The sequence below is a fragment of the Theropithecus gelada genome, chromosome 4, assembly GCF_003255815.1.
Source record: "Theropithecus gelada isolate Dixy chromosome 4, Tgel_1.0, whole genome shotgun sequence".
NCBI classification, from domain to species: domain Eukaryota; kingdom Metazoa; phylum Chordata; class Mammalia; order Primates; family Cercopithecidae; genus Theropithecus; species Theropithecus gelada.
The window spans coordinates 105,403,475-105,422,245 of record NC_037671.1 but is presented as its reverse complement, the minus strand read 5'-3'; the positions used below and the strand labels follow the sequence as shown (position 1 = coordinate 105,422,245).

General features: G+C 36.1%; 1 protein-coding gene across 7 annotated transcripts in view; it reads left to right on the top strand.

The window, feature by feature from the left end:
- Positions 1–18,771, top strand: part of ATG5 (autophagy related 5) — a 136,568-nt gene that overhangs the window by 100,033 nt on the left and 17,764 nt on the right. For all 7 annotated transcript variants that reach the window (XM_025383542.1, XM_025383540.1, XM_025383539.1 and 4 more), the window contains one exon: positions 18,058–18,175. In XM_025383542.1, the coding sequence (XP_025239327.1) occupies positions 18,058–18,130 (73 nt within the window). In that variant the 3' untranslated portion in view covers positions 18,131–18,175. The remainder of the gene's footprint in view (positions 1–18,057; positions 18,176–18,771) is intronic.

The window sequence follows — 18,771 nt, the reverse complement described above, 5'->3', positions numbered from 1 at the left end:
GGCCTGTACATGTTTGGTACAGAAACATTCTCCACCTGTGGTTAGTTGAATCCGCAGACGCAGAACCCCTGGATAGGGAGGGCTGACTGTGTTAAATATGTGGCTGTTAATGTGCATGAAATTTGGAATAGCCAAACTAATGTGTGTTATACTTATTTTTGTACTTCATTTAACCATGTTTTACATCATATTGAACTTTATAACATTTGCAAATAGGAATGACATGAAATGTAGAAAATCGACGTATGTTAAGAAACAGCTTGTTTTCAAAGCCGAAGACGCACAAATCCAATGTAGTACTTACTCTTAACATTTTGTCTAAATTTTCCAAGCATAAATAAGACGAACATAGATCATTTCATGGTTATAAAACAAAATAATTTATTCTGCTCGTTTAAAATGGAAAGGAATGATATATTTCAGTAGGCCTTTCTGTCCTTGTGGTCTTTCCTCCTTTTCTCTTTTCTTTCCCTTCTTCCTTTTTTCTTTACACTTTTCTCCCACTTTTCCTCCCTCATAGAATCCTTCCTTTTCTCTGCTTCAGTAATCTAAAAAGTATTTTTACTACGTAGTAGAGCATTTCCTATTTTAATTTAAGTTTTGAAGTTTACTTTTAAAAGCAAAGCTTTACTAAAGGGAAAATACCTGTATTAACTTACATTTAAAGTTTTTTCATTATGCCGAAGGTAATTATCTGTTACTTCTAAGAAGTAAGTGATTTTCTGACTCTGTGTACATGTTTAAAGTAACTTAGAATCAGCTTGGGACAATTCTCACGTCTGCTTATATATTGAAGCATTCATACTCTTCACTAGGTGTTCATTTTAGCTGCAGATGCTTCATATAAAACAGGGTAGAGTGGCTTTCAAAAGGATCTACACATCAAAGTGTAACTTGAACTCTGATTTTTACACTGTTTGAGGAATGCTTAATGGAGTAGAACTAACAAATTTACTTTTCGCCCAACACATTATTTTAGAGTTTTTAATCCTTTTTACCTACATGCTTTTCTAAGCCATATCACATACAATTGAATAGTTTTGTTGCTTTAGAGTGTTTTTAAAATGTTCACGTTAAATATTGTGATTCATTTTTTCTTTAGTAAGGAAGATTTCATTTAACTGTGATTTCTGGGGAATGAGGCTGCTACTTTTGGAGCCTTAAATAAAATTATTTGAATAAAGCACCATATTTTAAGTTAGAACACCACACTCTTGCACTCTTTTCTATAGTGTGGTTGATAGTTATTCATGAGGCCATGTTTATCATCTTTATGACCTGGTTCTGAAGAGGGATTTAAAATAAGTACAGTGATTATAGCTTTTAATTACAATATACCCTCTTTTCCTAGTGAATTCTTTGAAACAGAATGCTCCTTACTCAACCCCTTACCAAAGTCTCTTTTGCATTTCTCAGACGGATAAATTGTCACCTAAATTATACAAGAAGCACATTAATATTTGATGTATACTATTTTCTTAGAACCCTGTTTAATAATCGCCACTTAAGCCTGCTATATATTAAAATGTTCATACTATTTTAAAACTTCCATTGTGGATAAACGTATAATTTGACTTGATGAATTGGTGGTATTATTATCTCAATCTAAAATACTGTTGGGATATGTCAGCCTACTTTGGATTCTATATACCGTTCTCTCTTCATATATTGTATTCCAAAATTTTGAATTTTTTTGTGGAGATAGGTACTTACATTGTAAATAATAGTTAAGTTCCTAGGACAGGCCATGTAAGTAATAGTGAAATAAATCTATGATATGAGTTCTGTAAACTCTAACCTGAATTTATAGCATTGTTCTTTTGTAATGCCAGATTCTAATTCAGAAATCTGTAAGAGGAAGAGTTCACTCTTACTATGGCGTTTCTCCTCCCCGTTCAGGTCACAGCAGTGTGGGTAGGAATCCAGAGGTTCCAAGCTAGTGAGGAAGAAAGTGAAGATGAGGAGTTCCTTGGCTACCCTAACTGGTGGCAAGTGTTCTGGAAAAGCTCACAAACAGTGGACACAGTGAGTCCACAATGTGGTAGCAGTTTATTAGTAAGGACATTTTTAATGGTCCCATATTTGATACTTTTATTTCATATTACTCCTTATAATGAAATTATGTATTTTAGTAAACCTTTTTAAACTAGCATATTGTAATTTCAAAACTTTTCAGCTTCATTTTCAGTATCAGAATATGAATATTAAATCAGTTTTGGTGAACAGTTAAGACAAAGTTATTTAAGTTCACACAGGTAACTGAAAATCACCATGTTGCTATACAACTTTTTAAGAAAAAAACTTGTAATTTTTCTGAATTGGTAATATAGAAATGTATCTCTGATCTTTGTTGTTATGGGGTTCTTGACTCTCTTTAATTTTTTTAAAATTTGTTTTTATGAAATATTATTTTTTAAAAACCCACAAAATGCATAAAACAGACATACAGTATGATGCATAGGTATAAATCAAACACTGATGAAGTTAGCCATCATCCCAGAATGATTCCCCCTGCCACCCATATGAGAACTTTTTTTTTTTTTCTTTTTTTTAAGAGACATGGTCTGTGTTGCCCAGGCTGGTGTGTATGATGGCTATTTATAGGTATGATCATAGTGCAGTACATCCTGGAACTCCTGGCTCAAGTGATCCTCCTGCCTCAGCTTCCCATGTAGCTAGGACTATAGCCACTATGCTCGGCAAAGGTCACCTTTTAAAGCATGCTGTTCGTTGGTTTTAGGAATCACTGAATTCTAAGTTATACAGAGTTGTGCAGCCATTCCCATTGTAAAATTTCAGAACATTTTCATCACCCTAAAAAGAAACCCCATGCCCACTGGCAGTCACTATTATATCATTCCCCCTCCCTCCAGCCCTTGGCAACTACTAGTTTATTTCTCCCTTCTGGACATTTTATGTAATTAGCATCGTATAAATATGGCCTTTTGTGTCTGGCTTCTTTTGCTTGCATATTGTTTTTAAGGTTCATTCATTTTGTAGCATATATCAATACATCGTTCTTTTTATGGCCCAGTAATATTCAATTGTGTGAAGATATCACATTTAGTTTATCAATTCACCAATTGATAGACATGTAGATTGTTTCCACTTTTTGGCTATTATGAATAAAAGCTGCAGTTAATATTTATGTACAAATGTCTTGATGAACATATATTTTCATTTCTCTTGGGTAGATAGGAGTAGAATTGCTGGGTTACATGGTAATTCCATGTTTTCATGTTTAACCCTTTGGGGTATTGTCAGACTGTTTTTGAAAGCATCTGCACCATTTTACATTTCTACCAGCAGTGTATGAGGGTTCCAGTTTGTCCATATCCTTGCCAATGCTTATTTTCTGTACTTTTAATTACAGCAATCTTAGTGGGTATGAGGGGGTATATCATTTTGGTTTTTGCTTTTTCCTAATGGCCAGTGATGCTAAGCATCTTTTCATGCATTTAACTAGCCATCCGTATTTCTTAGGAGAAATAGATTCAAATCCTTTGCTCGTTTTAAAATTGGCTTATCTTTTTAAGTTTTACAGATTCTTTACATATCCTGAATACTAGCCTCTTATCAGATATGGTTTGCAAGTATTTTTTCCCAGTCTGTGGGATTTATTTTCTTGATGATGCCATTTGAAGAACAAAAGCTTTTAACTTTGATGAAGTCCAGTTTGTCTATTTTTTTCTTTGATTGCCTGTGTTTTAGGTTGCTGTATGTAAGAAACCATTTCCTAATCCAAGGTCATGAAGGTTTCCTCTTATATTTTCTAAGAATTTTATAGTTTTACTATATTACCTTTTTCATATATTTTTAATAGTATTCAAGCGCTATGTTTTTTAAATTTGTTGATCAGATTACATAAGTGGTGAAATCTGTAAAATATTTCTCACTTTATTTGCTAACTTCTAAAAATTTCACAAGAATTTTTATGACATTTCCTTTTGATGTTACTTTAGTAGAATAAATTTTTAAAAATTATTTGTGTTAGAAACAAAATAATAAATATTCCCATGTTATAAACTTTAGCATTTACCACCAAACCCGTAGACCATGCCTTGAGCAGTGAGTGTAGGTGAGGCTCTTTGTAGAGCTCCGCTATCTCCTAGCCCAGGTTTAGAATCAGTTTTCCCCTGGGTTAGACACTTAACTGGGAACAGAATTTCACTTTTGAGGTCAGCACAGCTGCTTTTACTCAGACATTTCTTCTTGCTATTTTGATTTCTTTGTTTATACTAATTAAAAGTGTTTCTTAATTATTTTATGTAAGTGCACCAAAAGGATAAAACGTGTTCATATGCAGAAGTGTCCTTTGATTCTTCAAAGGAAAATAGTTTATTAATTATATTCTTCTTGTATTAGTGTTTTTAGTATGGCTTTGGGTAAAATTAGCAAAGATATTTTAAAGCTATTATATATAATGAAATTTATTTTTTTTTTTTATTTTTTTATTTTTTTTTTTTTTTGAGACGGAGTCTCGCTCTGTCGCCCAGGCTGGAGTGCAGTGGCACGATCTCGGCTCGCTGCAAGCTCCGCTTCTCGGGTTCACGCCATTCTCCTGGCTCAGCCTCCTGAGTAGCTGGGACTACAGGCACCCGCCACCGTGCCCGGCTAATTTTTTTGTATTTTTAATAGAGTCGGGGTTTCACTGTGGTCTCGATCTCCTGACCTTGTGATCCGCCCGCCTCGGCCTCCCAAAGTGCTGGGATTACAGGCGTGAGCCACCGCGCCCGGCCTATATAATGAAATTTAAATTATACTTCCCTTGGTATGATTTTTCGAATCTTTTGGGAGAAAACTTTAGAGAATTTACCTAATTATTACTAAAAATGTCAATCCTAGCACTTTTATATGAAGCTTCTTTTTTGCCTCCTCTACTGATATAAAAATTTAAAAGCAATACAATTTGTTCTGTAAATGGGCTTATAAACAGCATCAAATTGATCTCGATCCCAAGAAAGGGAAGTAGTATTTCTCCATACTACACGTTATTCAGTCAAAGGATACGAAGAGGAAACAAAGTGTTGCCCTTATTTGAAGAAAATGTGCCTCAAGTATTTATATGACAAAGCACATTTGGCACTGTCTAGACAGAATTATAATAAGTATTACAATTTAAATAAGGCAAAGCATAAACTTCAAACCAGGTTGTGGGTATAATACTGATGGATGCTTTTATTTAATCATAGTCTCAATTAAGAAACTTCTCCTTTGGAGATTAAGTGCCCCTGACTATAATGATGACAGCTTTTCAGATGTTAATTATTATTTTTTAGTGTTGTCAAGAATATTAAAAGTGGGCTTTAGACTCTCATAGCATAAGTACAGAAAGTGCTTATTTTCAACTCTCCTATTTCCCTACATAAAGGATAAAAGTAGTCTGATAAGTGCCACAGACTCCCCCCCACTCCCCTCTCTGTTCCCCCTCTTTCTACCACCAAAAGAGTGTTTACTGTAAAGCTCTAAAAGCATTCATTTGGAAATGGTCTGTTCTTTTTATTTAATGAGGTATTATAGTTGTGTATATTCTTAAGCTAATTTTAATGAGTCTTCTTTTGAAAACCATGTGATGCAAAATTTGATATGCATGAATATATCTTAAGCCAAATATGCATGGGACAGTTGAAGCAGATACCATGTGTCATTGTTGGTAAAGTCTGGCAGCATATCCTGTGTAAACCCCTGTTTTCTTTTTCTTTGTGCCACATAATATTTATTCTAATTAACAAGACTTCAAAGGGAACTGAAGTTAGAATACCAATTATTTTTTATTCTCTCTGTAATGGGTTCTGTAATGACTAAATACTGTTACGTTTCTTTGGTTCTACATTTCACAATGGTTTAACAGAGGAATGAAAAGAACTAGTCATTGTTAAGCACCTGTTACATTAGATATTTCATGTATCTCATCTTATTTAATTATTACATCAATTGTTCAAAGGTAAGTTTTCCTCATTTTTCAGATTCAGAAACAAGACTTCCAGAGGTTGAGGTAATTTGCTCTAGATACACAGTACGTTGTTGGGAGTTGGGATTCCAACCAAACCTTTGTTATTTCCGCTACATTTGACATTCCAAGCTCTACATGCTATGGCCCTTAGTCCACTTTTCTCTCCTTATCCACTGATTTATCAGAAGTACCATTATATTCAGTCTGCCCTCTGAATACTCAAATGACTTTATCTCTTTCTGTATTAAAAAAATATATATGTATTTCAAGCTGGAAGCTTGAAGATCTTTTATATTCCCTCCTTTATTTTTATCTTCTTTTGAAACTCCCTACTGTTGTAATATTTTACTTTCTACCACAATTAGCATATTTTACTTTGTACCTACTGGTATAGCTTCCACTCTTAGAAAATGAAATTAACCAGTTTGGATTGTTTTGGTTTTGCTCTAAATGCCAGTAAGTCCAGAGTTAAAATTTGTGCTCAAGCTGTATAATTTTTTTCATAGTGCTTTGTACATATTTCTGTTATCACATAACACTGTATTATAGTTATTTGTTTGCATGTTATTTATCTTTGTATCCATTAGCATAGTGATACCCTGATAAATACATAGTAAATATGTAATGAATGAAGATTTCTGATAAAATTTATTCCTGCCTTCTGGTCATTACTTAGAGATCCTGTACTTGAGTACTACTATTAAGATAATTCTATCCAAGCTACTTATATGTTAGTAGTAGTAGTTGTTGTTGTTGTACCTATGCTTTTGTTAAACATAGGTAAAACCAAAGCTTTTTTTAAACATAGGAAATAAAAACAATATTATTTGTCGTAATGTGTTTATATCATTGTGTAGTGCCTGTTACCACTATTACTCAAATAGCAGCTACTTGATTCTCTAAAGTAATGTACAAAAGTATGTTTGGGGTTTTTTTGTTTTTGCCAAAGATCTATAAGAAAAGTTTTACTGCTATTCATCTTTGTCACCATTTCAGCAATGAAGCTTCACTAATATTTAATTTATTATGTAATATTTTCAAAAATAGTAAGTTCGGTTCATTATTTCAAAATTGTGTGTCAAGTGAAAATACACTGATTTGATGGCCCTAGTAGTTGCCAATAGGGTTTTTTTGTTTTTTGTTTGTTTTGTTTTTTAATATACGGAGTCTCGCTCTGTTGCCAGGCTGGAGTGCAGTGGCACAGTCTCAGCTCACTGCAACCTCCGCCTCCCATGATCAAGCGATTCTCCTGCCTCAGCCTCCCTAGTAGCTGGGATTACAGCCATCCGCCACAGCGCCTGGTTAATTTTTGTATTTTTGTTAGAGACAGCGTTTCACCATATTGGCCAGGCTGGTCTCGAACTCCTGACCTCAGGTGATCCGCCTGCCTCAGCCTCCCAAAGTGCTGGGGTTACAGACATGAGCCACTGTGCCCAGCCATCCAATGGGGTTTTTAATTTTGGAAGGTAGCTTTTGGGCATGAACAGGCATACTTATAGTTAGTTGTGTTTTATTAGAGTTATAAATTGTAAAATCTAGTTTTTCTAAAATGCCTTTTCAGTTCAATTAATGCTACTTATAAATTTAGTAATTGTTGTACAAAAATGAGAGCAGTCTTTTTCACTTCTTGATATTTTCAGAGTCCATCCCTTTTCTAGATTTAATTCTTAAATAACACATAGTACTACTTATATAGTTAGGCACATCTAATTATGTTCTTGATTAATCTATAAATGAACTTTGCTAATTCCAGTTATAGTTTAGTATAGCTGATTTTTTAAGCACCTGCAAATATAACAAGTGAAATCCTGTGATATACTTAAGCAACCCTAGTAAATCAAATAAATTTTACTTATAAATGTAGTAAATCACCATCCTGTTTCAAAAGACTTAAAAACAAAGCACACACACAAAGTAGCTGATGAATAAAAACTTGTTGGTATACCTTGAAAAATACAACATACATAAATTATCAATATAATATTTGTTTCTTCAGCTCAACCAAGAAGACTAGAATGTCCATCTAAGCCTCACTGGAGCAAATGATATTATGCATTCAGTTTACAGTGATTCGGGTCTTTGGGAGATCCTGAGAAGTCTCGCTCTGTTGCCCAGGCTGGAGTGCAGTGACATGATCTCAGCTCACTGCAACCTTTGCCTCCCAGGTTCAAGCGATTCTCCTGCCTCAGCCTCCTGTGTACCTGGGACTACAGGTGCACGCCACCACGCCCGGCTAATTTTCTTTATTTTTAGTAGAGGTGAGGTTTCGCCATTTTGGCCAGGCTGGTCTCGAACTGCCGACCTTATGATCCATCCACCTCAGCTTCCCAAAGTGCTGGGATTACAGGCGTGAGCCACCACGCCCGGCCTGTCCAAACTCTTTTTAAATAAACTTGAGCCCCTTGTCATCATTACGTTCTGCCTGCTGTGTCCATAGGAGACTCCCCCAGCACCTCCATCCCTGCTTGCCTTTTAGTTAAGTCCATTTTAAGTTTTACAACCCAGTGCATTGTGCATCTACTGGGCCATCTATTAAGTTTCACCCCTTTGGTTTTTTTATGTTTTTCTCTTTCATAAGTTTTTATCACTTTGTTTCAGTGAATAGAATCTCCTTTTACTCTGATGGTGTTCTTCCTCCTCTTTATGGACATTGACTCCATAGTCAGTGACCCAGATATATACCCTTCTAGCATAAATGGTCATTTTTAATAAACCAACATTTCTAATTCTTAATGTATGTAAATACAATTTGTATGACCAAAACAACAAGACTAGCACTAGTAATAACATAGTAACAGGGTTGACTACAAGAATAGTGTATGTTATTATAATCCTTATTTTTTTTTGACAACTCAATACAGAATACATATTAGAATTCAGTAAAGTTCTGTTGAGAGTCAAGTCACATTTAAAAAGAACAATTATAACACTCATTGAGCATTCAGTATGTGCTAGATATTGTTCTAAATGCTTTATATGAATTAATTGTATAACCTTCACAAAAAAACCTTTGAAGTATATACTGTTAATATCCTCATTTTACAGATGAAACAATTGACACACAAGTAACACAAGAAGGTTTAAGTATTTGCCTAGGGTCACCCAGGTACTAATTGACAGAGCTGGGATTGGAACCATAAGCTGAATCTAATGTAATCAGGTGCCATCAGAGCTAGAATATGTGTCTTCTGACTGACTTTAAATATCATGCTCTTACTACTGTACCAGGCTATAAATTATTTGAAATACGAAGGGTCAGTTTTGGAAATAGATGTTTGTGATTACGAAATATGAAGAGTAAAAGACTCTAGTGCATTTCTTACTCTAACTGCCATTATTAGTAGCTACTTACACTACATTCATTTTCATACTTTTTTTTTTTTTTTTTTTGAGACAGAGTCTCCCTCTGTCGCCCAGGCTGGAGTGCAGTGGCCAGATCTCAGCTCACTGCAAGCTCCGCCTCCCGGGTTCACGCCATTCTCCTGCCTCAGCCTCCCGAGTAGCTGGGACTACAGGCGCCCGCCACCTCGCCCGGCTAGTTTTTTGTATTTTTTTAGTAGAGACGGGGTTTCACCGTGTTAGCCAGGATGGTCTCGATCTCCTGACCTCGTGATCCACCCGTCTCGGCCTCCCAAAGTGCTGGGATTACAGGCTTGAGCCACCGCGCCCGGCCTCATTTTCATACTTTTTAAAGGATTTTCGTTATGTACTTGGTGATTTTAATTCTGATGTGTTTCTTATAAGATTTATACATTGTAATAATTGCTTTTGCTGTGTTATAGTATATATTATCTGCCTTTTAAAGATCTCCAACATTATAAACATTACTTTTGTTTTGAGCCTTAATTGACTGTGTTCTGGATTTTTCAGCCAGGATGGAGAAAACATTTCATCAGAATCACCTAAGGGGCTTTTCCTGCTACCTGAGTCTTGAGTCCCCACCTTTCCTCACTCATTTGTGTTGAGAGTCACTGCCCAACTGAGCAACTGTTATTGGTGTAAATTTTGTGGCCTTCAGATGTGTCAGAGTAGGTTGAAAGGTTGAAAGTCAGTGTTGTAGACCAGTACTTCTCAAACTTTAAACATGAATCACTTGGAAATCTTGTTAAAATGCAGATTCCAATTCAGGAATTCCAATATGTGGCCTGAGAATCTGCATTTTAATAAGATCCAGGTGATAACCAAGATGCTGCAGGTCCTCAGAGCACACTTGGATTAACAAAGCTCTAGACTAGTTGTTTTGGATTTTTAAAAAAGTTTTTTATTTTGAGATAATTACAGATTCACATGCAATTGTAAGAAATAATACAGAAAGATCTACATACCCTTCATCTAGTTTCCCCCAATTCTAACATCTTGCATAATTATAGTACAGTATCACAACCAGGAAATTGTATTAATATAATCCACAAACATTACTCAGATTTCCTTAGTTTTACATATAATGTGTGTGTGTATTTGGTTCTATGCAATCTTAGCACTTATGTAGATTCACCCTATATTCAAAATATAGCCCCGTTTCAACACAAGGATCTCTTAGGCTACCCTTTTATAGCCACAGCCACCTACCTTACTTCATCTCTTCCCTAACCTCTGACAACTACTAATTTGTTTTCCATTTCTAAAGTTTTTGTCATTTCACTAATATCAGTGGAGTCATGCAGCGTGTAACCTTTTGAGATTGACTTTTTTCATGTAACATAATTCCCTTGAGATCTGTCCACGTCATTGCATATACCAGTAGTTTGTTCCTTTTTATTGCTAAGTAGTATTCCATGGGACAGACGTATTACAGTCAGTTTATAAGCATTCACCTGCTTTAATGGGTAGCCCTGGAATTGCTTACCGGTTTTGACTCTTACAAATAAAACAGCTATGAACGTTCATGTACCAGTTTTTCGGAGAAGACATTTTTATTTCTCTGGGACTATTCAAGAGTGTAATTACTTGGTCATATGGTAAGTGCATGTTTAGTTTTGTAAGAAACTGCCATACTCCTTTCCTGAGGGACTGTACTATTTTACATTTGTACCATCAATGTGTGAAGGACTATTTTTTCACATGCTTACCAGCATTTGGTGTTACCACTAATTTTTATTTTGGATATTTTGGTAGGTGTGTAGTGATATCACATTGTGGTTTTAATTTGCATTTTCTTAATGGCTAATGATGTGTGAGATATATTTTCATGTGCTTATTTGCCACCTATATATTCTCTTTGGTAAAATGTCTGTTTATTTCTTTTGCCCATTTTCTAACCGGATTATTTGCTTTTTTTAAAACTGTTGCATTTTGGGAGTTCTTATATATTATAGACACAAGACCTTTCTTAGAGATCGGGTTTGCAAATATTTCCCCCAGCCCGCGGCTTATGTTTTCATTCTCTTCACAGGATCTTTTGCAGAGCAAAAGCTTTGCTGTTGTTGTTGTTTAATTTTGATTAAGTCTATTTATTAGTATTCCCTTTTATGGGTCATGCCTTTAGTGTTAAGTTCTAGGCTGATTTGGAAAGTAGTGTTAAAATGACTTTGCCTTTTTTTTTTCCCTTGCTATATAGAAAAACATTAAAACATAAACTTCTGAATTTCGTGATTCTGGACTTTTTAGCTTACAAACAAGTGAACGGTAAATGAATGAAACTAAAAGGAAATAAAACCTTGAGTCAACACAGTTTGGATAGTATTAAATTAAACTATGCGTTACAGTGTACTAAAACTAGTGGCCCTGGTGATGATATGTTTTAAGTTACAAATTGTTATGTGTCAGAATTGTGTTGTGCATTTTATTATCTCAAAAACTCTATAACGTAGGTATTATCTCCATTTATACATATACATGTGTGTTTACACATATGTATATATTCCTGTTTTGCAGTTGAAAAAACTGAGGTTCAGGAAAGATAGGTAATTGTACCCATGGTCCCATAATGAATGACAGAAACAGGACTTGAATCCAATACTCTTTTTTTTGAGACAGTCTCACTCTGTCACCCAGGCTAGAGTGCAGTGGCGCAATTTTGGCTCACTGCAACCTCTGCCCTTTGGGTTCAAGCGATTCTCCTGCCTTAGCCTCCTGAGTAGCTGGGATTACAGGCACGTGCCACCATGCCTGCCTGACTAATTTTTGTATTTTTAGTAGAGACCAGGTTTCACCATATTGGCCGGGCTGGTTTTGAACTCCTGACCTCGTGATCTGCCTGCCTCGGCCTCCCAAAGTGCTGGAATTACAGGCATAAGCCACCACCCCCAACTGAATCTAATGCTTTTTAACAACTGCCTGGCATGTTTTGTTGCAGCATGTAACTGTATATAACTCAAAGGACTCAAACCTGATTTAAGTTTGTGATGATTGTGCTTGTTACTCTTGAAGTCCATACATTGTCTGATTTTATTGGTTAACCTATTGGCTCTACTGGCTATATTTGAAATAGAGACTTTTTCTTTGCATTTCATTTCTTTTTTGTTTGTTTGTTTGTTTTTGAACAGGGTCTTGCTCTGTTGTACAGTGGTGTGAATGGGCTTATTGCAGTCTTGACCCCTTGGTCTCAAGCATTCCTCTGGCCTCTGCCCCCCACCCCCAAGTAGTTGGGACTGCAGGTGCACTTCATCACACCTGAAGAGGTTTTTTTTACGTTTTGATGAGATGAGGTCTCTCTGTGTTGCCCAGGGGAGTCTCAAACTCATGGACTCAAGCTCTCCTCCCACCTTGGTCTCCTGAAGTGCTAAGATTACAGGCATGAGCCACCATTTACAATATAGCTGTAACACTACATTATTTATAATAATTTTAAGTTTTACATTTGAACTATTTAAGAAAATACATAAGGTTTGCCAAAATTTTTACAAGTTTCGTTTTTCTGTTTTTCTTCAATATATCTCTGAGCTGTATCAACACCGTAAATTTCCCATATAAGAAAAAGTGATTGATGTATTGGTGAAGGCACATGAGTAGAGGAGAGATGGGAGCAGCCAGCCATTACCACCTCAGTTTTCCATTTCATTTGGTGTTAAGAAATGACTAACATACATTTGAAAAAGTAACAAGGACAGTTTCAAAGGTGACTTACATCATGTTATTTCTCATGAGAGTAACACTGTTTCTTGGAAGTTATTGAAATACTTTGCATATTTACAAATATGTGGCAAGGTCAGGTATTGTGGTATATTCCTGTTTGCAGTGGCTTTCTTGTCTGTCAACCTAAGATTTAGATTGCATTGAATATTGTTAGTCTTGTCTAATTTTATATATACTAAATCAGCGTTTACAGAATTCCTATTTGTGGAGATTTAAAAATATTTCTCAGTATAATTTAGTCTTCTCTGCAGAGCTCTAACACAGGGCTAATGAGAACTGTTGAAAAGTTTGCAGGAATGTGTCCTCCATTCCCATCGCCCTTAAGAACCTCTGCACTTGAATGCATGATCTGTGGGAGCTTTCGTTTTAAGGGTAATTGTCTTAGTCCATTTGGGCTGCTATAACAAAATATCTTAGACTAAGTAATTTTTATTATTATTATTTTTTGAGACACTTTCGCTCTTGTTGCCCAGGCTGGAGTTCAATGGCATGATCTTGACACACTGCAACCTCTGCCTTCTGGCTTCAAGTGATTCTCCTGCTTCAGCCTCCTGAGTAGCTGGGATTACAGGCGCCCACAACCATGCCCAGCTAATTTTCTGTATTTTTAGTAGAGATGGGGTTTCACCATGTTGGGCAGGCTGGTCTCGATCTCCTGACCTCAGGTGATTCACCACACCAGGCCTAGACTGGATAATGTATAAACAACAGAAAATTATTTCTCACAGTTCTGGAGGCTGGGAAGTCAGAGAGCAAGGCTTCAGCAGATTCAGTGTCTGGTGAGGACTGCTGTCTGCTTCAGAGTTAGCACTGGTTGCTGCACTGCCCCCCCCCCCGGCCCCCACCCCACATGGCACAAGGGGCAAAGGGCTTACAAGCTCCCTGGGGCCTCTTTTATAAGTACATTGATCCCATTCGTGAGGACTCTGCCCTCATGACCCAATTACCTCTCAAAAACTTCACCTCTTAATACTGCCATGGTGAGGAATAGGTTTCAGCAGGAATTTTGAAGGGATGCAAACATTCAGATGACAGAAGTAACTAACTCCCCAAATTGAGTATTTTTTTGTAGTCCTGATTGACTTAGGTACTTAATTGCTATTTACTGGCACACTAAATTTTTAAGAATAAGAATATTACGTTTTTAAAGGCACTGTATAATAAATATTAAACAGAAAATGTTCATCAGATTTTTGGTTGGGGTATATTGAGTTTTTGTCTTTTAAAATAAGATTTTCATTAAATGAGAAACAACACGTTGCTGAGCATTTTCTTGGTTACCATTCTATAGCATTTAGCTACACTATGTAATAGCACTGGGGCTTTCTCCCCACTAAGCAAATACCTCATCATAAAAGATCATTGAAGGTTATATTCCTTTATAATACTTGCTCAGATTTGGGAAAGAGTGGGAAAAAAGAGAGATACATAAAAATAACAGGATATTTCTCCAGTAGTAAGGTTAGAGGAGAATTTCTGTTTTTTTGTTTGTTTGTTTGTTTGTTTGTTTTTGAGATGGAGTCTCGCTCTGTCGCCCAGGCTGGAGTGCAGTGGCCGGATCTCAGCTCACTGCAAGCTCCGCCTCCCGGGTTCACGCCATTCTCCGGCCTCAGCCTCCCGAATAGCTGGGACTACAGGCGCCCGCCACCTCGCCCGGCTAGTTTTTTGTATTTCTTAATAGAGACGGGGTTTCACGGTGTTAGCCAGGATGGTCTCGATCTCCTGACCTCGTGATCCGCCCGTCTCGGCCTCCCAAAGTGCTGGGATTACAGGCTTGAGCCACCGCGCCCGGCCGAATTTCTGTTTTTTAATATGTAACCAAGACTAGTTGGCCTTTCCTGTTTAGCATTTTTTTTCAGGTAATTTTTAATTTTTTAGTTTTAATTTTTATGAATACATAATAGTTGCAATTATTTATGGGGTACATGTAATCTTTTGCTATAAGCATGCAATGTGCAGTGATCAAATGAGGATATTCACCACCTCAAGCATTTATTATTCCTTTGTGTTAGAAATATTCCAGGTAATTTCATTACAGCAAAGCCACCTCGCATTTTGTACATTAATTAGGATATGAATGAGAGCTCCAACTTGTTGAAAAGATTCCTTTGACTTTGTTGTTTTCAGGTCGGACTGTGGGAGATACCTTCTGACTTTTTTCTTTAAGTTGTGGGTATATTCCTGGTCTCTTCCTTTTCCACTGCACCAGCTCCAGTTGTCTTCACATAAGCTTGCTGTATTCAGTCAGCCTCTCACCAGTCATTCTTGATTTTGCTTCATAACCAACTCATCATACACAGCACTGCTTTCCATTAATCGTCAGAAAAAGCCTTTTGCCAACATTACTTCCTTTGCTAAAAAGCATTAAAAGCTTCTTCATGGCCTGAAGATCAAAAACCCTGAGTGAGGGATGACTATTTTAAATTATCACTACAGTTCCCTATTCATTTCTTTTCTTCTCTGAACTCCTCAACCTTATTATCTTTACACAGTTAATCACTTGATTATGCATGATACTGTTCTTTGTTTCAACTTGTATGAGAAAGTATGGCTTTTTAAATTGAGGGATGTATTAGTCTGTTTTCACTCTGCTATAAAGAAATATCTGAGACTGGATCATTTATAAAGGCAAAAGGTTTAACTGACTCACTTTTCCGTATGGCTTGTGGAGGCCTCAGGAAACTTAAAATCATGGTAGAAAGGGAAGCAGGCACCTTCACAAGGCGGCAGGAAAGAGAGATGAGAGTGCAGGAAAAACTGCCACTTTTAAAACCATCAGATCTCATGAGAATTCACTAGTATCACGAGAACAGCATGAGGAAAACCACCCACATGACCCGGTCACCTCCTTCCCTCAACACATGGGGATTACATGTCCCTCCCTACACAGGTGGGGATTACAGTTTGAGATGAGATTTGGTGGGGACACAGAACCAACACATATCAAAGGATATCAGTCATATTTTTAAAAATAATTCGTAGAGTTCAAATAGTGAAGTGAATTGAGTCATATTGAGTGCATATTATCAAGATTTTTAAAAAATTACAGTTTATTTTCATACTTGTCACAAACACTCAAATATATTATTGGAGTACTATTTCAAAATACTATGTATTCAGTGAATACATAAGCATAGAACTAGGAAAGGCAGCTCACATGCTTATATGTTTATTTTTTCTATTTATTTTTATTTATTTATGTTTTCTTTTTGTATTGTGCTTTAAGTTCTGGGATGCGTGTGCAGAATGTACAGGTTTGTTACATAGATACACACGTGCCATGGTGGTTTGCTGGACCCATCAGCCCATCATCTACATTAGGTATTTCTCCTAATGCTATCCCTCCCGTGGCCCCCTACTCCCCGACAGGCCCTGGTGTGTGATGTTCCCCTCCCTGTGTCCATATGTTTCATTGTTCAACTCCCAGTTATGAGTGAGAACACGAGGTGTTTGGTTTTCTGTTCCTGTGTTAGTTTGCTGAGAATGATAGTTTCCCACTTTATCCATGTCTATTTCTTTTTAAACCAAATCTCTAACAGTTGTGTCAAAGATGTTGAGGTATATTTCTGTCATTAAAAGACAAAAACAAAAACTTGTCTCTAATGCCTAAGTGTTTGAAATCATATTCTTATAGAATATGAGGCAGCCTGGGCAGCATAGTGAGACCCCCCCCCCCCCTCCCCCCCGAACAGAAAATAAAAAAATTAGCTGAGCATGGTGACTCACACATACAGTCCTGGCTACTCTGGAGGCTTAGGTGGAGAATTGCAACTTGGGGGTTGCGCCACTGCAGTTCAGCCTGGGTGACAGAGTGAAACCTTGTCTCAAAAAACAAACTCTCTCTCTCTCTCTCTCTCTCTCTCTCTCTCTATATATATATATATATATGACATTTCTCTGTTCTTGTTAAGTTTTAATGATTTTTCGTCTCAGAAAGCTTAAAATTTACCATCTTAAAGTGAAATAGCAGTTAAGAGGGAGAGAAGAGGTAAAAATGCTTTTATTCTCTTTAACGTTTATTTATTTACTCTGTGGTTGGCACAGTTGCTCATTTATTTCCACAACAAACTCAAGAGATATGGAATGTCCCAAATTAGCAGATAAAGGAAACTGGGTACAAGATCATAGATCTTGCAAACAGTAGTGCTCTTCATAGACATTGGCTGATTTCAGAGCCTCTGTACTCTGTCATGATAAAGCCTCCATCATCACTAAGGACATTTAGTAAATGAAACAATTTTAAAAGTGAGTAAAACAATGAGATTATTAGCAGTAAATTATGGTGTAGTGCTCCTAACAGTTTTTGTCAGATGAAATGGCTGCATCTGCTCTTTTGGAAACTGTGAAACCTATCGAAAAGTTGAAATAATGAAAGTACTAAAATCATACACCCTCTACCTAAATTCAGCATTAGTTAATATTTTTTTATTTTTGCTTTGTCTTCACACACACACACACACACACACACCCCACAACTCACTCTCTCTCTCACTTGAACATGAATTTCTTTAAAATAAGGATTGTCCTTATTATACCTATGAAATTTGACATTAACTCAATAATATTATCAGTTGTCCATTCTGTATTTCCCCATTTATCCCAAAACTGTGTTTTATAGTTGGATTTCTAAAAAATGTCCTTCTTCAATTCAGTATTCAGCCAGGGTTTCTGTTTTGTCTTTGCTTTGTTAGTCTCTTTTAGAGATACTGAGAAGAAATGCTTTCATTGGTATCTTTTTGTGTTGTTTGCTTTTTAATCCCTTGAAGTTTTTGAAGGGTCCCAATCAGTTATCTTTAGAACGTCCCACCCAACTTTGAATTTGTCTGCTTGTTTCCTCAGAATTAGATTTACCGGAATTTATCATGTTAAACATTTTTCACAGTGATACCACACATCTGTGATGTTGTATAATTCTGCTAACACCGTATCAAAAGACACCTAATGCCAACATAAAGTTTATGATATATAAATTTGTAATTGGCAGTAACAAAGACTTAATTGCTTGACTTATTTTTTCATTTTTCAAATAGACAACGACTGAAAGACCTTTCATTCAGAAGCTGTTTCGTCCTGTGGCTGCAGATGGACAGTTGCACACACTAGGAGATCTCCTCAAAGAAGTTTGTCCTTCTGCTGTTGATCCTGAAGGTAATACAATGAGCAACATTAAAACATTTCTTTCATTTTCTGTTACTGAAGTAAAATAAGCATTCCACATTTATAAATAACAGGTTATTTCAGGAAGATATTTTCGTATCTTATGGTAAAAAGTCTTTTCAAACAGAAGCACTTAATATTTAATATATTATTTTGTAAATTATTGACTAACAAAACGAGGACTCGACTCTGGCAAAATAGAATACAGTTTTTAAATCACCCTCTTAGCACATCTCTGGTACTCTGGTTTTTAATTTATGGATTCAGTTCTGATAAATACTACTTTTAATCTTGCATTTTGTTTATTAACTTTAAAGAAGTCAGAAATGGTAAAAATAATTTTCTTATTTTTGATATTTGAAAGTTGGTAATACTGAATAATTGATGAGTATTTTATTTGAATTTTCTGCTACTTTCTGCTTTTTCTTTTCTAGTTAACCTTGTTCTTTTAGGCTTTGACAATCTACAGGTTCATTCAAAAACTTGATCTGTTTCATGGCCCTAATTTTGTAACTTAGGTTAAGGGTGTTTTCCTGCACACAAGGGACAAATTTTAAAATTGCTGAAATCTGTTTTTCTTTATTACA